This window comes from Agelaius tricolor, unplaced genomic scaffold (assembly GCF_023055355.1).
Source record: "Agelaius tricolor isolate 1412-34295 unplaced genomic scaffold, bAgeTri1.0.p SCAF_26, whole genome shotgun sequence".
Taxonomy (NCBI): domain Eukaryota; kingdom Metazoa; phylum Chordata; class Aves; order Passeriformes; family Icteridae; genus Agelaius; species Agelaius tricolor.
The window spans coordinates 10,850,012-10,871,614 of record NW_027269286.1 but is presented as its reverse complement, the minus strand read 5'-3'; the positions used below and the strand labels follow the sequence as shown (position 1 = coordinate 10,871,614).

The following is a 21,603-nucleotide window of genomic DNA, read 5'->3' as shown; positions in this document are numbered from 1 at the left end:
AGAAACTGAATGCTACATCACTTGAATTATCATGCTACATTTGCCAAGTTTTGTTTCCTCCTTGTTTTCCCTAATTGTTGGGTATTGACTGCTGTCAGAAACTGCCAAAATAAATATTTGGTCTTAGAATAAATCAGTACAGGTAAAACCAACTCTTAAGATCCGATTAGTGACCTGAGACCATATGCTGAAGTCAATAATACACATTTTGTTTAACAGTAAATGGGGGTGGGTAGGGGGAAAGGAAGGGAGATGTAAAGTGGGAGATAGTCCCCACTTGTGGATCCAATGGTATGGTGTTAGTCGTTCTTCACTTTAGGCTTCTTGGTGATGGTATGTCCTGAGGTGGTTCAAAGCTTTTCACTATTTATATAGTTTAGCAAACAAATAAATTAATGCTCACTGGCTACACAGTTCTCTTACTGTTAGTCCTGTGCTCAGTCTTTCTCTTCATTTGAGTCAGTGCGTTTCTTGTTTCAGTGGGTTGTGATCTTCCCTGCCAGAATTACCTTCTACCCAACTGGAGCTGATTTCAGCGCAGTTGCTGAATTGGCTTTCCTTGTGGACTAGAAATTCTATGTTCTTTGTGTCCATTATCGGTGATCTATTCTTCGCCTCCAGCTTTGTTGCCTTCCCTAGGTCTGAGATAACACCCAACAACAGTACCATCTTTATCTTATCTTGGGTTCCTGTCACAGTGGCTTAATTTATAGTCCCTTATATTTGGAGGCATATTCTTCAGTAGTCACTGTTGCCCGTCTATCCCATAACTTGGGGTGATCTTTGTTTGACCAGTGATATTTGTATTTGCAGTTGCTTCTTTACACAGATTTCCATAGAGGGAATTGTTGTCTGGATGCATTAACCAGGATTTGCTACCCAGATCTCACCTCTGCCAGGATAGAAACATCCTGTCGCTCCCTTCTGCGCCTATCTCATGGTAATGTTCCATGGCCTGAAGAGTGCTTGAGACAGGCAACTGTGCTCTTTAAGTCCTTACACCAGCCATACTACATATTTCATTGTATTAGAGTATTTAAATACAATATGTTGATTAGTAAATATTATAAACAGAAGCAGTTTACTCTCACCTACTACCTGACCCAGCAGACAGACAGCAATTTCTAAACAGCATAGTTGCCTATGGTCTCTAGTCATGTCTGTGAACACACTAATTAAAGCAGCTCACTTTTAGCAAAACAGGAACTTCAATAAATTACAAAGCAGAAAAGGTTTGATGTAAAGGTTAGATAATCCTGCACAGCATGATGAAACCTGGACCTGTTTTTACTTTTATTCCTATGACAAGGAAATCTGAATGGTGATGATGTCTTGAAAAGCATGCAGCTCATAAAAAGAAACCAGCAGGAAGTCTTAAAAAAGAAGGATAGTGCTTTGTAGAAAATAATTTTTCATCCTGAGTACAATTAAGCTTCGTGGACAAGCAGGCCATTACATCCTGTCGCTAAATATCACAACCCAAAGCCCCCTAATGAACTGATTAGCATTCTTGTTTCTTTAGGAAGTCAGAGACATGCACAGTTGGTTCACTCTTTTATTGACAAAGTCTGTAATTATGAATATTTCTCCTATATATTAGATTGCGTTAATTTGTGAGCCATCGTGTGTATGCTAGCTGAAAAGAAATAGTTATTATCTCAATTCTTCTGTTTCCTTTAATTAGGAAAGTCAAAGAATATTGAATTGATATCGATCTAACGTATTAAATCCATTGAGTGAAATGTTCCATAAAAAGCACAGTGAACAAAATACATTTGTACATTCAAAATAAAAATTTAGTGGGTTTAGGAAGAGTATTTAAATTGCATATTAAAAGTTTAATTAAGTGATTTAGTCAACATGCTGTTTATCAGTAGAGCTTCCATCTTCTGATTTTCCAAGCAGCAGCTGAGAAAGTTTGAGCTTACTGATAAAAGTGGTGTTGATGGTGTTCTTTTACAGAAACTTATGGAACTAATACTTGAGAGACAATCAGCTGATTGCTGCTTTTCAGCTAGGAAAAAAATCCTTTATTTTGATCAATTAGCTGTTCCTTTGCCATTTAATTTGATTTGTTGACATTGCAGAAAGGGGAGGAAGGAACAGTACTTAAATGAGTCAGAGCTTTCACTACCAAATGAGGTAAAAGAAACCCATTTCAGTTGCAGGGAAGGGACTTGCTGCCTACAAACTGTTGGTTATTTAATTGACCTCATAGTTTGAAGGTCCCCCTGTGCAACATAAATGAATCTGTAAGATGTCCTTGCATCCTAAGGACTTTGTGGATTACAGAACCTAAACTCTTCACGTAAAAAAGGGTAGTGTGTTGCTCTTTGGTAGAAGGTCAAAATGTTAACTGTGTGGACAGGTAATGAGATAGGGCATTGGCAACCAGTGTAAATTTAATTTAGGTCTATACTTCTTTTAATATCTGGTCTGGACTTGAGGCATATATTATAGCTAGCACTGGTTTTACTTGTAATATATGATACATACACAGTGGATGCAGCAACTTTGTGTGATACAAATACCTGCCAATTTGTTTTAGTATTATAACCTAGAGATAAGTAGGAGTGAATCAAAGAGAAGGTATTATTTGACAAGTACTCTTCAGAAGGTACTGATTTAAAAATTGAAACATTTCTATGTTTCTTGAACTATTATTTTCAGATGCAGAATTTTTCTGTTGAACCTTGGTATATGCATATAAAAAGAATTCTCTCTGACATGTATTTTTCAGACAATTGCAATTATTTTCCCAAAATGTGAGAAATCCTTAACAGTCCTACAGCATTCACACTGCTTGCTCTTAGTAGAAAATCATTTGTTGAAATGGTTTGAAGTGACCACAAAGCGTTTTGCACCAGTCTTCAAAAGGTTTGCCATGTTTTGTGGAGGCTGTTGTCATCCAGTATAGTGGCAGTCCCAGTTCCCTTTCGAAGATTCTTCTAAAATACAAGTGGTGAATACTGGTGTCTTTTAAGAAGTGTTTGATAGAGATTAAAGTTATTCATAATCTTTTCTAGGGTAACAGCTGTTTTTACTTAGCTTGATATGCTACACTATGTTAGTATCTTATATACACAATGTATTAAAATCCATATAAATTTCAGACAAGCAATTCAGTGTGAAAAGAGCTGCCATAATATGCAAGACCAAACATAGAGCAGTTAGAAATTTTGCCACAGATCTTGTCTCAGCCGTGCAATGCTGTCCTGTTACATTAATTAGCAGAACGATCTGTAGTCCAGTGATTCCAAAAAGGCAATCCATGATGTAAAGCCATTTCAGAAAAGGTTAACAAATACCAAACTACTTGATATTGTTTTCTTCCCACCTGTGTTGCAGCTCAGCTGTACTTCTGTCTTCATTCATCCAAAACCAATGAATTGTGTAGTTGATAATGTGTATGTATCAACCTGTTCATAATAATTACAGTTGGGATTGCTGTACTCAGTAGTATTCCCTGTTGTTTCCAGTTTAGCTAGAGTTGGCTAACAAAAGCCATATTTAAGGAGAAAAGGAAGAGGAGTTATTAAAAGTACCTAAATTGAAGCACAGTCTCAGTAGAATGCCAAGAGCTTAGAGGTATCCCATAATGCACCAGATGGAAAATAAAAATCTCAGTATTCATCATGTCTGGCATTGAAATATTAGATAGCAAAACATCCTGCCAGAATACTGTTATTTTGTCTTTAAAATTATGCATCAGATATTCAAGGGGAGTCAGTTTTCAACAGTATAAAATTAACCATCTTGTATGGACTCTATTAACCTAGCTGTAATTTTAGCAGTGTCTTGAAGAATATCACAGAAATTTTCTCTCACTTCCTCCACTCCCCAGGTTTTCTTTTCAGGATATTTTTTGGAATTTACAAGATGAAGTCTACATTTGACTGATAATTTCAACCCTTTTTTTGTTTTGCTTCCTAGAAAATGAAAAATACTGGAGTGTTTAATATCTGGCATTTATGTAGAGAGACAGCAAAACTAATTTATCTATTTTTCCTTTACCCTTCACTCTATGAAAATAAACACCCTCACAATTGCAAAAAAACTATAATTTTTCATAAGATCTGCTAATAGTCAAAGAATCACAAATAATAATTATCCTAAATTTTAGGATCAAAATTCAACCAGATGTAGGAATTATTTTTTCTAGTTTCACTCTTCTTTGTTGTTTTGGTTGTTTGTGTTTTTGTGAACCGGTGACATTTCTTTTGACGGTCTTAGCTTGTTTTGCCATGTCTTGTTTCACATGATGCTTTTTTATATAGTCCTTGGGCAGCATTTATAGACAAACCTCTCATCAACTTTCTCTGCTTTCCTACCAATAGCTTTTTAAGAGTCTGAATAATTTTTTAAGAATCTCAAGTGTAAAGATCAGTTTCCTGTGCGCTATGCTCATCTTGGGAGCTGAGTAAAGGAGATTCAAATTGGTGTAGAAGAAAAGAGGGCTGGCAGCATCAGTTCTCTTTGATCTGTTGCCAGCCAGTCAGCCCAGGCAGTCTGGAGCTGCTTACGAGCTGCATCTTGTGAAGTTACTAAAAGCATGAAAAGAAGTTTGTACTGGCAAAAGAGCCACATTGAGAAAGTCTGAAATTAGGTGGTTGATGGGTGATGGAAAATGTATCTTTTAAAATTGTTGAATCTTGACTTTAGTTAGTCCTTTTTCACAAGACTGTCGTAGGGGAGGTTGTTCTGCACTTATATAATCAGCTAGTAGCCATTAGTGACTAATTAGAATATTGTGAAAGTGCATTATCTCTCCCTTCCTGCACATATCTGAGATCACTATTGTGTGAATTTCTGGCCTGGATTCTAAATCACAAAAAAACCCCCAGGAACTTCTTACTTGTTATTTTTAAAGTCAACCTTAATCAACCAGAAGGACACTTAACAGTGCAGCTGAAATGGAATTCAGCTTCTAAACAAAACTAAACTAAAAAAGGAGTGCATTGCAAAAAACCTGAAGAATGAAAACAGTCATCCAGCTGTAAAACATTAATATGTACTGGTCACTAGTGGAGTTCCCCAGGGCTGGGTATTGGGGCCAGTCCTGTTCAACATCTTTTTGATGATCTGCACTACAGGATTGATTTCACCCTCAACCAACAACAAGTTTGCTAACAACACCAAATTGGGTGGGACTGTTGATCTGCTGGAGGTAGAAAGGCTCTGCAGAGGCATCTGTGCAGCCTAGGTTGATGGACTGAGGCCAGTGGTACGAGATTCATTAAGAAAAAATGCCAGGTTCTGTGCTATTCTGTTGGTCTAGATTTTCATGCACTTGAATAAAAATTCTGCGCTTTATAAAGTGACCATAGTATATTTATTCTGTAATAGAAAGTGTGTAAACACAGTAAATTCTCTTTTGCAGTAGAGGTGGGCAATTTAGAGTAAAAATAAAATGGCTGTTTCTTGTCTTTTGTAGTATTCACTGCAGCAGAAAAATAAGGGAACGTAAATATTTGTTTATCTACCCTTCCATTAAAGTACACACTTCCTGAAGTTGCCCAACATAGAGAAATGGCTATGTAGAATATTTTGTCTTTGAGCTTCTTTGGCAAACTACGTTATTGGAAGTTCTGAATAAACATAGAGGTTTTTATTTTATATGCAATATTTTGATGCTGTTTATAAATTGCTTATCTTTTATAGAAGTAGTTTTATTGTTTTCACCTCTAATTTAATTAAGTTGTGTTGACATTGTGAATAGCCTTAGAAAAATCATTAATACCTAATGCGGCCTTCAGGAACAGAAATAAATGCATTGCTGTTACAATGAAGTTTTTTATCTTTCATGATTTTTACTTTTGATACTGCTTATCAATATTTCTGTTTTTACTCTAATTTTATTAGGGACTGTAGTATTTATTGATAAAGTATTCAGGTTAATTATTGGTATCTGTACCTAAATTCCTAGGATATTTTAATTTATATACCTAAGGATTTAGTTTCAATAAGAAGACAATGATACTAAATAAACTACATGGGTGCTTGAAGTTAGATTAGTTACATACCTTTCATTTCATTTCATAAGAAATTATGTAGTAATTGAATGATCTTTAAATTTAAAGTGGTTGAGGTATTTTGATGAAAGTCCCTGAATTTATTCATAGGCTTAGTATACACAGTAAATACCAGTAAGCATGTACAACATGAAAGGAATTCTTTTGGTCCTTATTTGAGGAAATAAGAAATTGGTATGACATACAAATCAATGTTAAATGAAAGCAGTGTTTTTGATTGGATTCACTGAGTATTTTTGAAGCCTTAACAGCAATGTACAGCTTCCTAGTTCATGCCAAAGAAGATTTTCAGAAACTTTCACGGATGCACGAGAATATGGAAAAACTCTATCAGAATGTGATGGGGTATTTTGCCATTGACCTGAAGAAAGTTTCAGTGGAGGAGTTTTTAACGGACTTAAACAACTTCAGGATGATGTTCATGGTACAATATATTTATTTTATATCTAATGTTTCTTAGAAGTTATATTTTGTAGCCTTATCTGTATGTATGAATTTGGATAATAAGCTGATTTGTGTCACATCTGGCTTCTTATTACATGGCTTAATTTACTGACTACGCTCCTGCAGGAATATTGTATGTGCATGAATTTCGTGACAAAATCTGGAGGAATGATCCAGCTAATGCCTATAGATCAAAAGAAAGATTGAAAGATTCACTTAGTCATTCTGCCACCTACTCCTCATTGCAGCCTAGTCATTACAACTTATCATCACAACACATGTATTTAGGTTGCTTGCATGTTTCCCAGTCTTGTTTGGTTTTACTTGGTGGGTGTAGTTTTTTAATGATTTCACACAGTCTGAAGATATAGGTGGAAAAAATTACTTCTTTCACAGGTATTGAGAAACAGTTTGAAATTCATATAATTCATATCCATCAGTTTTGAGGAAAGCGCTTCAACTGGAACCAATATTTAGCAACCATTTGGAACATGTAATGATTACTAAGCCTCTGCTGCTTCAGAGACTCACAACTAAAAACCAAGATACTATTCAATTGCAATAATTGTGCTTGACAAGTTACATATGCCAGATTTTTGGGAACAGGGGCATTGATTGTGTTTTCCTTGATCAGTGCCTAATACAAAGCTCAGTAGTCTGATTTCAGAATTAATAAATATTACAAAATATTATTTTAATTTCTGATGTTTAAACCATACCTCCAATGCAAATGTTGTAGAATTTTAAAAGGTTAGGTTCATGTTGAGTTGGAGGCTCTAAGAAAGTGGTTGTGCTTTGTATTAATTTTCTCATATTTCTTCTTTGTGTCTTTAAAATTAGCACTGATGCTAGCCTCTACTTCACATCAGTTTCATGAAGATAGATTAATTAACGCTTCAAAACAGTTAGGTATTATTGATGAGCATGATAGAAGAAACCTTGAGGAAAATTAATAATTCTGTCTTGCAGAGCAGTTTGAAGGCTATATGAAAAAGATGTGTAGATAAGGCATTAAACCTCCTATCATTCAATGACACTAATCAAAATCTTGAGTAGCTGCTCAGTTTTGAGACTTTTCAGAAAAGATTTTTGAGATGCCTAGCATGAGACAAATGAGCTGATTTTCACTATTGTTTAGTATTGGGGTTTATTACTGACAGAAACTGAAGCTGATGGTTATCTTAGAAAATTTAGTTCAGAAGACTTGTAAATTTGGTGCTAAAAATTATTGCGTGATTTTGAAGCCCAAACTAAAAGATGACTTGTCACCAGTAGGTATGGGAGAGTGCAGTTCAGTCAACTTGTTGTCATGCAAAGTTGATGATTTACATGAAGTATTTTCCTACTTACAATTTTTTTTTTATTCTTAATTAATGAAAATTTATTTAAAAGATTTTAAAATCTCTGTGTTTAAATCTGGAGCCCTAGACTTGTGTTTCATAGCTAACTTTGATTTGCACTTTGTATTTCAGTGTTATTTGGTAGCTGTGACAACTATTATTTGCACTCTGTGAGCACCAAATCTAGAGTACAGTCACTTGGCCAGATCCAAAAAAAAGGTGTGAAGCATCTTGCCTTCAGAGCTTTAGCTTCCACAGCTAAATTACTGGTACACTCAGTGGAACATCTTAGGTTAACCTCCCTGTGTACTTTCACAGCATCATGGGTGCTGCTAACAAGCTCATTCCTTTCCTGGGAAAGATAGCTTTCATGATGAAGATATTGTCTAATGGTTAGAATTTTCCTCCAGTTGTAGGAAAGGGAGCAAACACACCTTGAGGTAACAGCTCTTCTGTCCAAGACTAAGCTAATCAGGCTAATCATAGGGTACAGAAACCCCTTGCTCCTATTGGCACTAGGTTACTCTTCAGCAGAGACATAACTTCAAGAATCAGAAGAAGAGCAACAAAGTATAGGGCACAGTAAAAGTGTACCCTAGACTCTGTTTTTCCTTTATATGAAGCAAATACTTAAATAAAAATTATAAATTACCCTGGAAGTTGCAAGAGAGAACCCAAGAATGACTCTAGTTTGGAAAATCAAGGTTTTGGCATTCCACTTACATTTCGTGTTGAAAACACATGTCGGATAGAATTTGGCCTTAGGGCATATTTGTAGGAGAGTTTGAGTGTCTAATCTTGTGTTTTAGTCAAAGGAGATGCATACTTAATTAATTCAGTGGAATTTGGAAAGCTGTCTACCTGATGTCTCAAAGGAGATGTAACAACAGAAGTACCTGGTATCCTGGAGAAGCAACTTAAATAGTACTCAAGATATCATCAGCCTGAAATTTCAAGCTTTGACATAGAATTTGTGGAAAATTGGTTTCCTGTTAGAGAAAGGCTGAGGGCAAGGTGTGATACTCCAAAGCATCCAATTTGCACTGCATATGAAGGTATAAACTGTTAAGTCAGGCCCACTTGTTCAGTGTGGTTAAAAAGAATAGACATCTGCATTTGAATGACTGCAGTCTGAGGCTGAGTCCTACTGATATTATTTTTGGGGAAAAAGTAGGTGCAAAGTAGAAGTTTTCTTCGTCTCTCTATAAGGAAAGTGTGTAATTTCTGCCAGTATTGTCAAGTACCAGGTCCCATTTGGATTTTATCCAGTAATTTATCTAGTAGTTTATTCTACAGAATGCCCAGTCTGAAAATCAGCAAATAATTTGTCAAAATTATTTTAATCAAAAATTGTACTATTTTTAGGAAGCATCTACCCTCTTCTCCCTGAATCAAGAAATTTGACTGAGATGACTTTGGAGGAGTCACTGTGAAAGTACAGTTTTGCTTTGTATAAAAAATCCATTCTATTTTCATTTTTCATGATGGAAAGCTTATTCTTCTTTAGTTATCCAACACAATATTTCTTCACAAGCTTTATGTGATAGTTTTTTTCCCCCTTCTTTTGGTCACTCTCTATGGCAGTGATGCTGCAAACAGTGCCTGTGTGCCTGTGCAAGTATTGCTGTAATCCACATTTGTCTGTACTATGTAATACTTGGCAGCCCGTTTTTTTTCTTTCCTGAGTGCAGTCTGTTTTCCCGCTAAAAACAAATGAGCTGCAAAATTGCAGCTTTTGCCTCAGACCTTGTAAAGATGTTAGCCATTTTGTAAGAGGAGACACTTTAATATATTATCAGATTCAGGGTTCTATGTAGCTGTTCTGAATAAAACAACTGTCTACAATGAAGAATAGGTGCACTTATGCAAATGTAGATTCTTAGAGCACTGAGAGTTTACCAGTCTACATAGCTGACATTAAAATAATGAAAAGGTAATCCCAAAATACTTTTGTTAAAAATGTATTGAATGTAACAGAGTTCTTTTGCTTAGTGTCTGAATATGCAAAATATTTTTATTTCAAAACTCTGAAACTCATTGTTCTGGTTTAGCTTCACTGGAAGTTTTAGAGTACATATTTATAATTCTAAATAAACAGTATTGTGCAGATATTAACCAGAATTTTTAAACCTAGTGAATTAATGCAAATGTTTATAAGAATAAGAAAAATGCAACCTATTACACAGGCAGCCTTGTTTTGCTTGGTGTAGTGGCAGCATGAGAAAGAAGAAAGTGTTGAAATTGTTTTAGAGCTACAAATCGTAACATACATTTTTGTAGAACAAGGTGGTTTAGACATTTTGAATTCTTCCTACATGTGTATTCTTAAGATGCATTTCTTGCTGAATTTATAATCCTCATTTGGGAGCAATTAGTATGCTTTTAATGTATTTATTCTGAATTTGCTTACTCTTCTGAATAAAATGTTCTAAATATGGAATGTGAAATGCTTACTTGATTTGATAAATTAATGTTAGTTAGGGGTTACAGTTTGAAAGCTTTTTTCTTTGTTTTTAAGGTTCAACTTTGTTTTTGCTAAGACTTCCATTTTAATGGAACTCTATTACCTTTTTTTATAGCAAGCAGTAAAAGAAAATATGAGGAGAAGGGAAGCAGAAGAAAAACAGAGACGTGCTAAAATAGCGAAGGAGAAGGCAGAAAAAGAAAAACTAGAGAGACAACAAAAGAAAAAACGCTTGTTAGAAATGAAAACAGGTGAGTGATGTAGAAAACACATTTGACCCAGCATTTTACTGGAAATAAATCTTCTATTTTTTCATTATCTGAATGTGCTATGAGAAAAAAAAAAAACAAAACAAAAGAGATGAATGCTTTTTCATTGGTCAAAGTTTTCAGCAAAGAGGTGTTTAAATTTTGGGTTTTTTTAATGAGCTTTCCTTATTGCCTGGGGTTTTGAGTTATAAAATAACTCAAATTGCTGCTTTTGTTTTTCCCTTGGAATATATTGAACCTTGTGTGACAACGTGTAAGTTCAGTTATGCTCAAAACCCTTTATGTTACTTGAGAAAAGACATTTTCCAAATCACAAAGCCATTTTCTTTAACTAATGTTACATACTCATTTTTCTTCTTTTATAAGACTAAGCTCTTCCTGAATTACTTGGTATTTTTCTTTGAGTATGTCAATTGTTATTTTAACAGGTCCCTACTGAAACACCTCAAAAACCCCTTCAGCCATGCATTTGAAAAGTTACTGGTACTATATTGTCTTTTGTACCAAAAGAGATGGCAGATGCCGTGAGTTTTCTGTTAGTAAAAGAGGTGTCTGATGATCCTCTATATGCCTGTATTTTATCCTAGACTGAGCTTCTGTAGTCCTTCAGAATGATACATGACTTACTGTGTAATTGCCATGAGCTTCTCTTTTTCTTTTCCTGAGCAGATCTTGTTAAACAGTTCCCTACCTAAAGCCTGGTTGGCACCCTTGGCATAAATGATTATCTGTCTTTTCCAGTTTTCACTAATAGCCAGAGTAGGTGTGCTTAGTTTCAGAGATGTTTCAGACCAAAAGGCTTTGATTCATTTTTATAAGCCTGTCCATGTTTTGAGGTGTGAGTTCTTGTGGGAAATCAGGCAGCTGCTCTCTGGACACAGAAATTCTAAGTACAATTCAAGACCCAGTCAGAAAACAACCAGTGACAATCTTTTCAATGCTCACAGAAGATAGAGGAGGCTGCCAAAGACTAGGAAGGGGTAAAAGTGGTGTCTGTATTTATGCGTGGTTGGAAATGTTTCAAACAAGATTTCTCGTAGACATTTCTCTCAGATTTCTCTCAGTATGTATGACTGATAGCATTTTGGATGGAAAATTGATAGTCTTTTAGTCCAAGTTAAAGCTGCTCCCAAGTCCTGTTCTTCACAATGTTCTTCACATGTTCAATCTTCCCAGGATACAGGTGCCAACATTTGAGACTTATGTGATATACACATATGTGTATGTAGGCCTCTGATAGTGAACCTTTCCACTTCAGCTGATGTGGCAGGGAACTAAGTACTTGTCCTCTACTTGGCTTTAAGTTGCTTGGGGTTTTGATATCATGCAAGTGTATAGAAAGGTGTTTCTTCTCCTGTGAGTCATGGAAGGTTCAGTTTGAAATGACTGATCTAGTATCTGATCTAAACAGCAGATAGTAGAAGATGGTGTTAAGGTCACTTCAAGCTATAAATATCTTGAGCCTGATATTGAATAAATTGGCCACTGATGAGTTTATAAGGTTTCTTATAAGGTTTCTTGTGCCTTTTTGCAACAGATTTTCAAGTCGACTAGAAAACTTGAATTTTGGGAGTGGGAAGGAAAGGACACGTGGTAGATTTGTTTGTCAGGGAGGACAACAACAAATGTGTGAAAAATGGGGTTGTTTGTTTTGGTTTTTAATGATGATAATTATTATTATTTTAGCAGTCTTACTGAAATTATACTTACAGTATTTAATTGGAGACATAATTTAGCTCTGATTTTTTGGAGTTACCTAGCTAATGAAAAAAAAAAAACCATTTTTTTCTTTTTCCCTTTTTTTTCCTAGCTATGATTTGTTCATTTAAAGGCTGTCTTCTCATTAAGAATCTGTAAATCAGTCATGTTTGATCTGCTAAAAAATTCGTAACCAGGTCCTCTGTCTGTTAAAATATCAAAACACTCTTGCCTGAAGTGTGACTTGGGAGTAACTGATTTTTGCTGCCTGTTATTTCTTTATATGGTGACTAGATCACATGTTAGATTTGTGGGAACATTATTTCAAATATTGCTCGAGTAAAACTCATTGATGTAACCAACCCAGAAGTTATTTTTGGGGTTTCAAAGAGGTGCTTATTTGGTAGAAGAGAAAAGATGGGAGTATATATACTAAATAGTTCTTCAATTTTTTTTTCTCAGTGGATAGATCATAGTGTATTCTACACCTCAACTCTTTTTTTTTTTTGAGTAACATGGCATTTTAACTGAAAATGATTTGAAGATTAGGAATGGCTGTGAATCCCTTTACTATGTGCTACTTCATGGTTTCTTAATTGTGTTATAAATGATCAAATTGGTAGCTAAATTTATAAAAAAATTTAACAAAGATTTATTAGATCGATAACAAAAAAAATAGAATTTCGAAAGACCACTACAGCTAAGACAGCGTCAGCCCTGGGTGCAGATGCTGGGTGAACCGAGATCTGACTGACAAAGTGCCAGCGTTTCCCCAGTGGTTCACCCCAACTGCTTCAAGCAGCCAGCTTGTATACAGTTTATTCTGCCTGAGGCAGGGATGACTGAATGTTCCTATGTGTGTCTTCACATGTAGAACTGGATCCACACATTTGCAGGAATAGACAAAAGTAAGTCCAGGGGTCCAGATGGATGTCTGAGCGCCTTGGCAGAGTCTGTATTGTATGTAGCAGAGTGACAGCCCCGGTTCTTGAGTATGGTAGATGTAATCTTCCCAGGTGCAGGTCCTGTGAGTGATTCAGACATTCCACAGAAACTATCAATCATGGCCCAGGAAGGGCCATCTTTTATATGTTAACAGATTTGATATTATTTTAACGTTGTCTGGGAACTAATTGAATAAAAATGAGATTCTGGTCTTAGTTAGGGTGATTACAGATATATTTTATATTTTTATTAGATATTATAACTTTTTTAAAATTTATTTTATTAATTTAATTTATGTTTATAATTGTTAAGCTTTTAATTATTTATATTTATTTATTACTGATAAGGATTTTTTACAAATAGAGTACTCTTTTAAACTACTTGGTATTTTTTTGGTGGGATGTTTTGATATATTATTTATTTTTACAGTTATTTGATTTTTGAATTTTGTTAATGCTTTTGTAGCATTGCTGGTATATTTTTTTTTTAACTGTATGATCTTAGATGTGTTTTTTTTGGAAGCTCTTTCTGAATTTTCAGGAACTATAGCAATTTGTATTTCTTGGACTACGGAATGGATTAGTCTGATAAAACATGGGATCAGACAAGGAAGGAATAGGATTACAAGAAACATTACTTTGTTTTACTATGTTTTATTAAATAATTTGTCCCACCATGAAGATTGTGAAATTGAATTTTATTTTTGGATAGGGATATGGGTTATTTTTTTGATTTTGGCTGTTAAATTTTTTATGGTTTTTTTATAATTATTGATTTTGATATAACATTTTGACTTACTGAATTTTTTACACACTTTCTTTTTTTTGACTAGCAAATAGTCTAGAGCTATTCGATTCTGGTACACAAAGGCCCGTACCTGGGTGTGCTGCTGGCTCAGTAAATCTAGGGCTTAAGAGGTGTGATTTAAAATAATTTTTATAACTGCTTGCAGCTTAATCAATCTGTTCAGTAGATATATCAGAGTTTTATACTCGTAGTTTTTATTTTGAGCTTATGTGGCTGGTTTATAATAATTAATTATTTGTGCTGCTGGCTAGTTTTTTTCTTTTCAGGTTTGTTTACTGTTTATTATTGGTATTATTTTTTTAGACTTTTTTTTTTAGGGTCTCATATAGCGGAGTTTTTAACAGATTACTTTTTGTTTTCGGGAGAGTAAAGAAAACTGGTTGGATCATACTTAAAGTGCATGATTTCTTTTATTTGGAGGGTAATTTACTGTATGGGTTTTTTTTACATATTTAGTAAATTTTATCAGGGGCTTTTTCTTTGAAATTTATTTTCTTTGAGTTTTTTTAGTATTCTTTTATACTTTCCAAGCATTGGAAAGGGTTGGCTCTTGGACTCTTGACTTAGCACAATTTTATTCTTTTGTCTTATTCACAATTTGTTTCGTTCTTCTGGCTTCAGTACCCCAAGGGAGGGGCTAGGTGTTAGACCCTGCTTTTCATGTCTGAGTTCACCATCAGGGTAGATGCACACGGAGTGTACCCTACCATCTCGGTGTACTTTTTTTTTTTTTCGACTGATACAGATTGTGCTGATTATTTTTTGATCTAAAATCTATCCCTTGGGTCTCTGCACTGATTTTGAGACTCTTGGATTGTCTCATTTTAAGAGCTGCTCTGGAGTTAAATTTTTTCTTTTCTATGGTCATTTTTTTTGCAGATTTTAGCTTTTTAAAAATTTAACAATTTGACAAACTTAATTTTGTTGCGATTTTTTGTATTAAATCAATGAACAAGTTCTTATTTGGGGAAGGTAATTCTCTGTTAGAGTATTGTTTTTCTAGTATTTCATATTGCTTGTTTAATGTTTTTAATTTTGTTTTTGTTTGACTTTTTGTTTTTTTAATTTTGACTCCCTCCGTTTCAGTTCCTAAGTTATCTCCTTCATTCTTCCCTCAGGATCCTTGTTATTTTTATTTTTCGCAAAGTAAACAACTCTGTCATATTGGAGGCACACTTTGTCATCATTAGCTGGTGCCAGGTCCAATATGAGTGGGTCTTTGTTCAGGGTAAATTTGCTGTCAAATTTTGTATTTTTTGTTATTTAGTATATTTTTTTTATTTATTATGCACATTTTTAGCTTAAGTTGTCACAGCACAACGGATTCACTTGGTGGTATGCGATAAAGATAGATTTTGCTTTCTCCCCGACCCGCATGATTTGGTTACCTTGATTACAAATGGGGATTGACATTGGTTTTATACTTCGTTTTCTCATTTGATGCTTGTGATCACTTGACTGCTCGTGCTCTAGCTCTGCTTCGGGATTGATACACTAAGTTTTGATTTTTAATTTATCTAATTTAACTTGAATGCCATTTCTTTAACAGTATCTGCTAGTTTTCTTGAGACATTTATTTGGGGTTTGGTATGCTGAGTGTCTTTTGCGACTGGGACTACTTGAGTGCGCTTTTTGCACTTGTTTGTGGAGCTGTAACTTCTGCTTTTCTTCGGGACTTCAGTGCGCAGACTCTGTGTCTTGCACACGACTAGGCTCACGCTAATCAGGATTCTTACTAGGCGTGCTCCTCTGCCTTTGCTTCCGCCCCTGGGGTGCTACTAGCAGCGAGGAAGACTATTTTCGCGGCAGCAGGAGAATCCTTTGGGGAAGATGCTTTCGGACTTAGCTGCATACTTTTTTTAAAGGCCCCCCACCGTGGCACTCTAATTGTATCAGAACTGCACAGCACTTTACATCTAAGATTTTTGCTCGAGATCTAAGTTTCTTATGCACCCCGTTTTGAAAAATGCAAAACTACTCTTCAGAGTCTAATTCAATGATGCCCAGATTGTTGGCTAAGGTCAGGATATGGTCAGTCAATTTAAGTTTTTCTTCTAAACACTGAGTACACAGTCTTTTTGGCTTCTGTCTTTTTTTACAATGAATGACAAAAATTTTTTTTTTTTATAATATTCACACTTAAAGTGTACAAATGGATAGCATACACATCTGACAGTATACAACTTATCTGCTCACTGTTGGTCAGTTACGAGGACACTGGAGTTTGATCTTCAAGTTGCTGGGGGAAGTAATCTTCTACTTGGGTTCTTCTTTTTGCTGTTTGACTTTTTTCACTCTAGACACGTGCATCTAGCCTTTCTCTGTTCTCTGAATGGCCGTGTCTGTTGTCAGGAGTACAAGAAAAGGACCTTCCCAGTGAGGAGAAAGCGGCACCTCTTTTTACACTTTGACAAACACTTTGTCTCTTGGTTGGATTTTGTGAATGGCGAACTTTAGAGGAGCGCTCTGTGTCACTATTCCCTGCTTTCAGAGTTCTTGTAAATTTTTGTTGATTGCAACCAAGTATGGTTGAATCTGACTATTTTTAAACCTGGGGTGTCCTACTGGCATTTCATGTTTATACGGCATTCCATATAACATTTCAAACGGTGAAAGCCCCGTCTCTGAGTGAGGCATGGTTTGGATATTAAGCAGTGCAAACGGCAGACACTTCAGCTAGGACATTTTTGTTTTTAAAATTAATTTAGATAACTGTGTCTTTAAAGTTTGATTTATTTTTTCTACTTGTCCTGAACTCTTGGAGTGCTACAGAGTGTGGTACTCCCATCAGATGCCCAGTGCATCAGCCATCTGCTTAATAACTTTTGATATGAAATCTGTTCTTTGATCTGAATTAATGCAACTCACTACCCCATATCAGGGTATAATTTTTTTTAACAATTTTCTGGCCACAGTCTGGGCCGTTGTCCATGAGCTGGGGAAGGCTTTTACTTAATGGGTTAATTTATTTATAATTATTAATACAAATTTGAACTTTTTTACTTTTGGCAATTTTGTGAAATTAACTTGAATTTTTTCAAATGGTCAGTACGCAATGGGGTGACTCTTCAGGGCAGCCTTTCTGGCTTTTGATTTGTTTACTTTTTGACAAATCAAACACTTTTGTATTTCTTGTCTCGCTAATTTATAAATTCTCTTGCACCCAAAAAATTTTAGAAATCGCTCTGCCAGAAATCGCTTGTGCCCCTCAGTGCGTTTTCTGGTGCAATCTCTGCAAAATCTTTCAGGTAAAACTTCTGGAAATTAATTCCCTCTCATCAGGTAACTTTTACTTACTTTTTTTCAAGTTTGCTTCGATTTTTCATAGCATTCGATCTCCTTTTGGGAGAGCTGAGGGGGATCATCAGGGGTCTCTTCCCCTTCGATTTCTGGGGTGCTTACCACCATCAACGCCGCAGTTTTGGCCTCCTGGTCTGCTAAATTGTTCTCTCTGGTCCGGAACTGAATCTCTGTCTGATGACTTTTCGCATGAACTACTGCAATTTCTTCCGGCTCCTTTAGAGCTTCTAAGATTTGCCGGAATAATTTTCTGTATATTAGTTTTTTTCTTCTTGTGTTGATAAGTTTTTTGGGTTTTTTTAATTTTTTCAAACGTATGAACTACTCTAAAAGTATACTTTGAATCTGTGAAAATGATTTCTTTTTTTTTTAGTCTTTTCAATGCTTTCAAAACGGCGTAAAGTTCGCATGCTTGTGCAGACCAGCTCACATTCAGGGGACTTGTTTTTATTACTTTTTCTCTTTTTTCATTTATAACTGCGTATTTCGATTTTCTTTTTTTATTATTATTTTGTTTGAACTGTTTACAAACTATTTTTTTTCCTTGTTTAATTTTTTTTTTATTTTTTTCTGATCTTGGTCTGCAGTTTGACTACTTCTACACAGTCTTGAACTTACTTTTCTGCAGTTTCTCCAAACAGGAACTGCGCCAGATTCTGCGCAGTCGTTGTCCGCAACTCCAAGTCTTGCGAGTGAATCAAAATGGCTTCATATTTTAGCAACTTTGCATCAGCGAGCTATTTGTCTGCTTTTTGCTGTAGTATGCCCCGCATGTTGTGTGGTGCAAACACTACTAGAGGTGCCTTGAAGGTCACCTTTTTCGCTTATTTTACTAGCAAAGCTACAGCTACAATCATTTGCAAGCACGTGGGCCAACTTCTGCTGACCGGGTCTAAAAGCTGGGACAAGTAACCCACAGGTTTCTTGACCCCTGCCCAATTTTGCTTTGACACCCCATGTGCTGTGTTATTGTTAGCATCTACAAACAACTGAAAGGGTTTTCTCACATCAGGGAGGCTCAGCACTGGTGCTGCTGTGAGAGCTTTTTTGATTTTTTTGAATTTTTTATCATTCTTTTGGGTTTATTTGATTTGCAGTAGAAACACTCAAAATCCTGCTTCTGTTCTCACTAGCCCCTCCCCTGAGCCAGGCTCAGTTTCTTTGCTGGCGCCTTTTTCGCCATGTCTTTCTCTTGTTCTTGCTTTTGAGCTTCTCTTACTGTTGCCACAAGAACCTTGGCTTGAATCTTTTGCTTTTCCTCCTCTAGGCGCATGTATACTTTCTGGGCTTCTTGCAACAGTTCTTGCAATCCCAGCTCCTGCTACTTGTTTATTTTTTCTAGTTTTTCTGGATATCCTCCTAGGATTTTGCCACGAATTGTGTTTTTAGCAATACTATCTCCACCAGGGAGTCAGGGTCTGTTCTTGAGTACATCCTCAGACCCTTTCGGAGTCTTTCTAACCACTCTGTGGGGGTCTCATCTCTCTCCTGACATTCCCAGAGCACCTTGCTCATGTTCTGCTCTTTTGCTCATGTTCTGCCTCTCTGATATTTGAAATAACTATATTCTTTAAATTTATCATCTTTTGCCTCCCTTCTTCTGTCTGGGCTTCCTAAGACAGCTTCTGATTTGGCAAACGCTCCTCCCCGGCTCCCCCGTTTGGGTTCCGCTTTTCCCAATCCTTGATCGCGGCTAACCGGATCGTGTCTTTTTTTCATTGTTAAACAATGACTTTAATATCGCTTGAAGATCCTCATAGGTGTATATGCTGGTTCTCAAAAACTCATCCAACCTCTCCGCCATCCCCAAAGGATCGTCTATTAATTTTCCCATTTCCTTTTTGTACACCTTCACATCACTGGTGTCAATCGTGGTGTGCAAGTATCTAATCACCCCTGGAGCTGTCGGCAGCTCCTGTAAAGGATAGATGCCAGGTTTTTCCTCCTCATCCCCACTGTCCCCCACTGTTGCCTGCCTTGTTCTCTGCCTTGTTCGACGTGTTGGGGGAGAGATGTCCTTAGAGATGTTTACCTTTCTCTTCTCGATTTTCGGAGACGCCTGTGGACGCGGCTGTGCCGCCACTGCATGGCCATATGGGAAAGCGGATGCTGCCGCCTGCTCCGGTGGCGGCACTGGTACAGTTGCCTGTGCCTGTGAAGCCCCTGCTTTGGGAGCCATTCCTTGTGCTGCTTGTGCCTGCGCTGGATATGGCTGCTGCAGGGTCACATGGTAGGGGGGTGGAAGATTTTCCAGCGGTTCCCATTCCCTCCCCACTTTTGCTGCACGCCGGAGAGCTCGTACTGGGTACAGACCCGAGCAAGCATGCCTCCACATGTCGGTGTATTCGATTTCCTCGGGATCCCATGGGCTGCAACCGGCCACGTGGTCAAACAAAGACTCACAAGTTCAAATGTGCTGAATATTGGCCAGACTACGTATTTTCTAATTTCCCTCCCTCTCCATTTTTCCATACAAAAATGGATCTCTTTCTCCTAGGACTTCTCCACCCTCTGCAGGTTTTCATCCCAGTGTTCCATCATCCACCCCAGGGAGCTATCTCTGGGGATCTCTGGTAAGATTCTTCCAGGGACTTGGGAGGGTTTTTCCTGAGCTTTCTTCTGGCGTCTGCTCTTTCTCAAACCCATTTTCTCAAGGAATGTTGCAATTTTTCTTACCTTTTCTCATTTTGCCGGGATGTCCGTCGTGAGTCTCGTCTCTCTCTCTCTGATGTCGAGTTTTCCGGCTCATGAAGAGCCACCAGCTTGACCAAGTCGAGCAGTGAACCACTCTGCCAACTTTCGGGCTGTTTTCTTACTTGTTTCCTCCAGTCTCAGAAGGTGGATGAATACCTGGAAGTTTCCAGGCTCGTCTCTCCCCTCCTGATCCCGACCGTGACCGCTTTTCCCCCTAGACTCCCCCCCGAGTCCCGGGTCTCATGAGTTTCGAACAAAAACCTTGCACTTCCCCCTCGACTGACCACGTCCCTCACGGGAAAGTGGAACTTCAGTCTTGGGGTCTGCTCTCACTCCATGACAAAGTCATGTCTCACACACGCATCCACTCATGTTCCACCCAACCACACAATACTTCGTGCACGTTGAATTTTATGGGTGAAAAAAACCTTGGGTCTCGGAAGTCTCTCTTGAGCTTTTCCGAGAATTGGGCCCTCTGTCTCCCTTGGCTGGGGTTTCGGTTGCAACACACGGATCCGATTACAGTCCGCGACTCCGGTTGTGGCTCTTTTGTGGATCTGATTGGTTTTCGGGATCTGATTCCTCTTGGGCTGCTGAAATCAGCGGGGCACCCCCCGAGTGGAAAAGGGGCTCCCGAATCCCAGTTTCAGATCACGTCGGGCCAGGCACCAAATTGTTATAAATTATCAAATTGGTAGCTAAATTTATAAAAAAATTTTAACAAAGATTTATTAGATCGATAACAAAAAAAATAGAATTTCGAAAGACCACTGTAGCCAAGACAGCGTCAGCCCTGGGTGCAGATGCTGGGTGAACCGAGATCTGACTGACAAAGTATCAGTGTTTCCCCAGTGGTTCACCCTGACTGCTTCAAGCAGCCAGTTTATTCTGCCTGAGGCAGGGATGACTGAACATTTCTTTGTGTCTCTTCACATGTAGAACTGGATCCATACATGTGCAGGAATAGACAAAGGTAGGTCCAGGGGTCCAGATGGATGTCTGAGCAGCTTGGCAGAGTCTGTATTGTATGTAGCAGAGTGATGGCCCGGTTCTTGAGTATGGTAGATGTAATCTTCCCAGGTGCAGGTCCTGTGAGTGATTCAGACATTCCACAGAAACTATCAATCATGGCCCAGGAAGGGCCATCTTTTATATGTTAACAGATTTGATATTATTTTAACGTTGTCTGGGAACTAATTGAATAAAAATGAGATTCTGCTCCCAGCCAGGGTGATTACAGACATATTTTATATTTTACAATATTTTATACACCTATATAGCATGAATTATCTCTACTACATACTACACTTGTTTCTCTTAAACTTCTTTTAAACACTCTAAGAAACAGTGGCAGCAATAAAAACCAAAACAATAAAAAAACAATAACAAATCCAATCCCACTTAACTGGGGTGACAGTCATTAGCAGCACTGGTAGTGCTATTTTCTTACTCTTGTCACTATAATTGGTTCTTGGTACCTATCAATCACTACCTCTTTATAGTCTGTCTTAACTTCTGCATCCGAAATTTAATGTCAGGATAAAATCCCATGAAGTTGATACTGTAGTGTTGATGATCATGCCTACCAGTGATGTTTTTAGTTGACAAGA

General features: G+C 37.1%; 1 protein-coding gene across 1 annotated transcript in view; it reads left to right on the top strand.

Moving 5' to 3' along the window:
* Nucleotides 1–21,603, top strand: part of DIAPH3 (diaphanous related formin 3) — a 212,171-nt gene that overhangs the window by 121,056 nt on the left and 69,512 nt on the right. The window contains exons 24-25 of the mRNA XM_071448410.1: nt 6,292–6,456; nt 10,396–10,531. Coding sequence (XP_071304511.1) covers nt 6,292–6,456; nt 10,396–10,531 — 301 coding nt within the window. The remainder of the gene's footprint in view (nt 1–6,291; nt 6,457–10,395; nt 10,532–21,603) is intronic.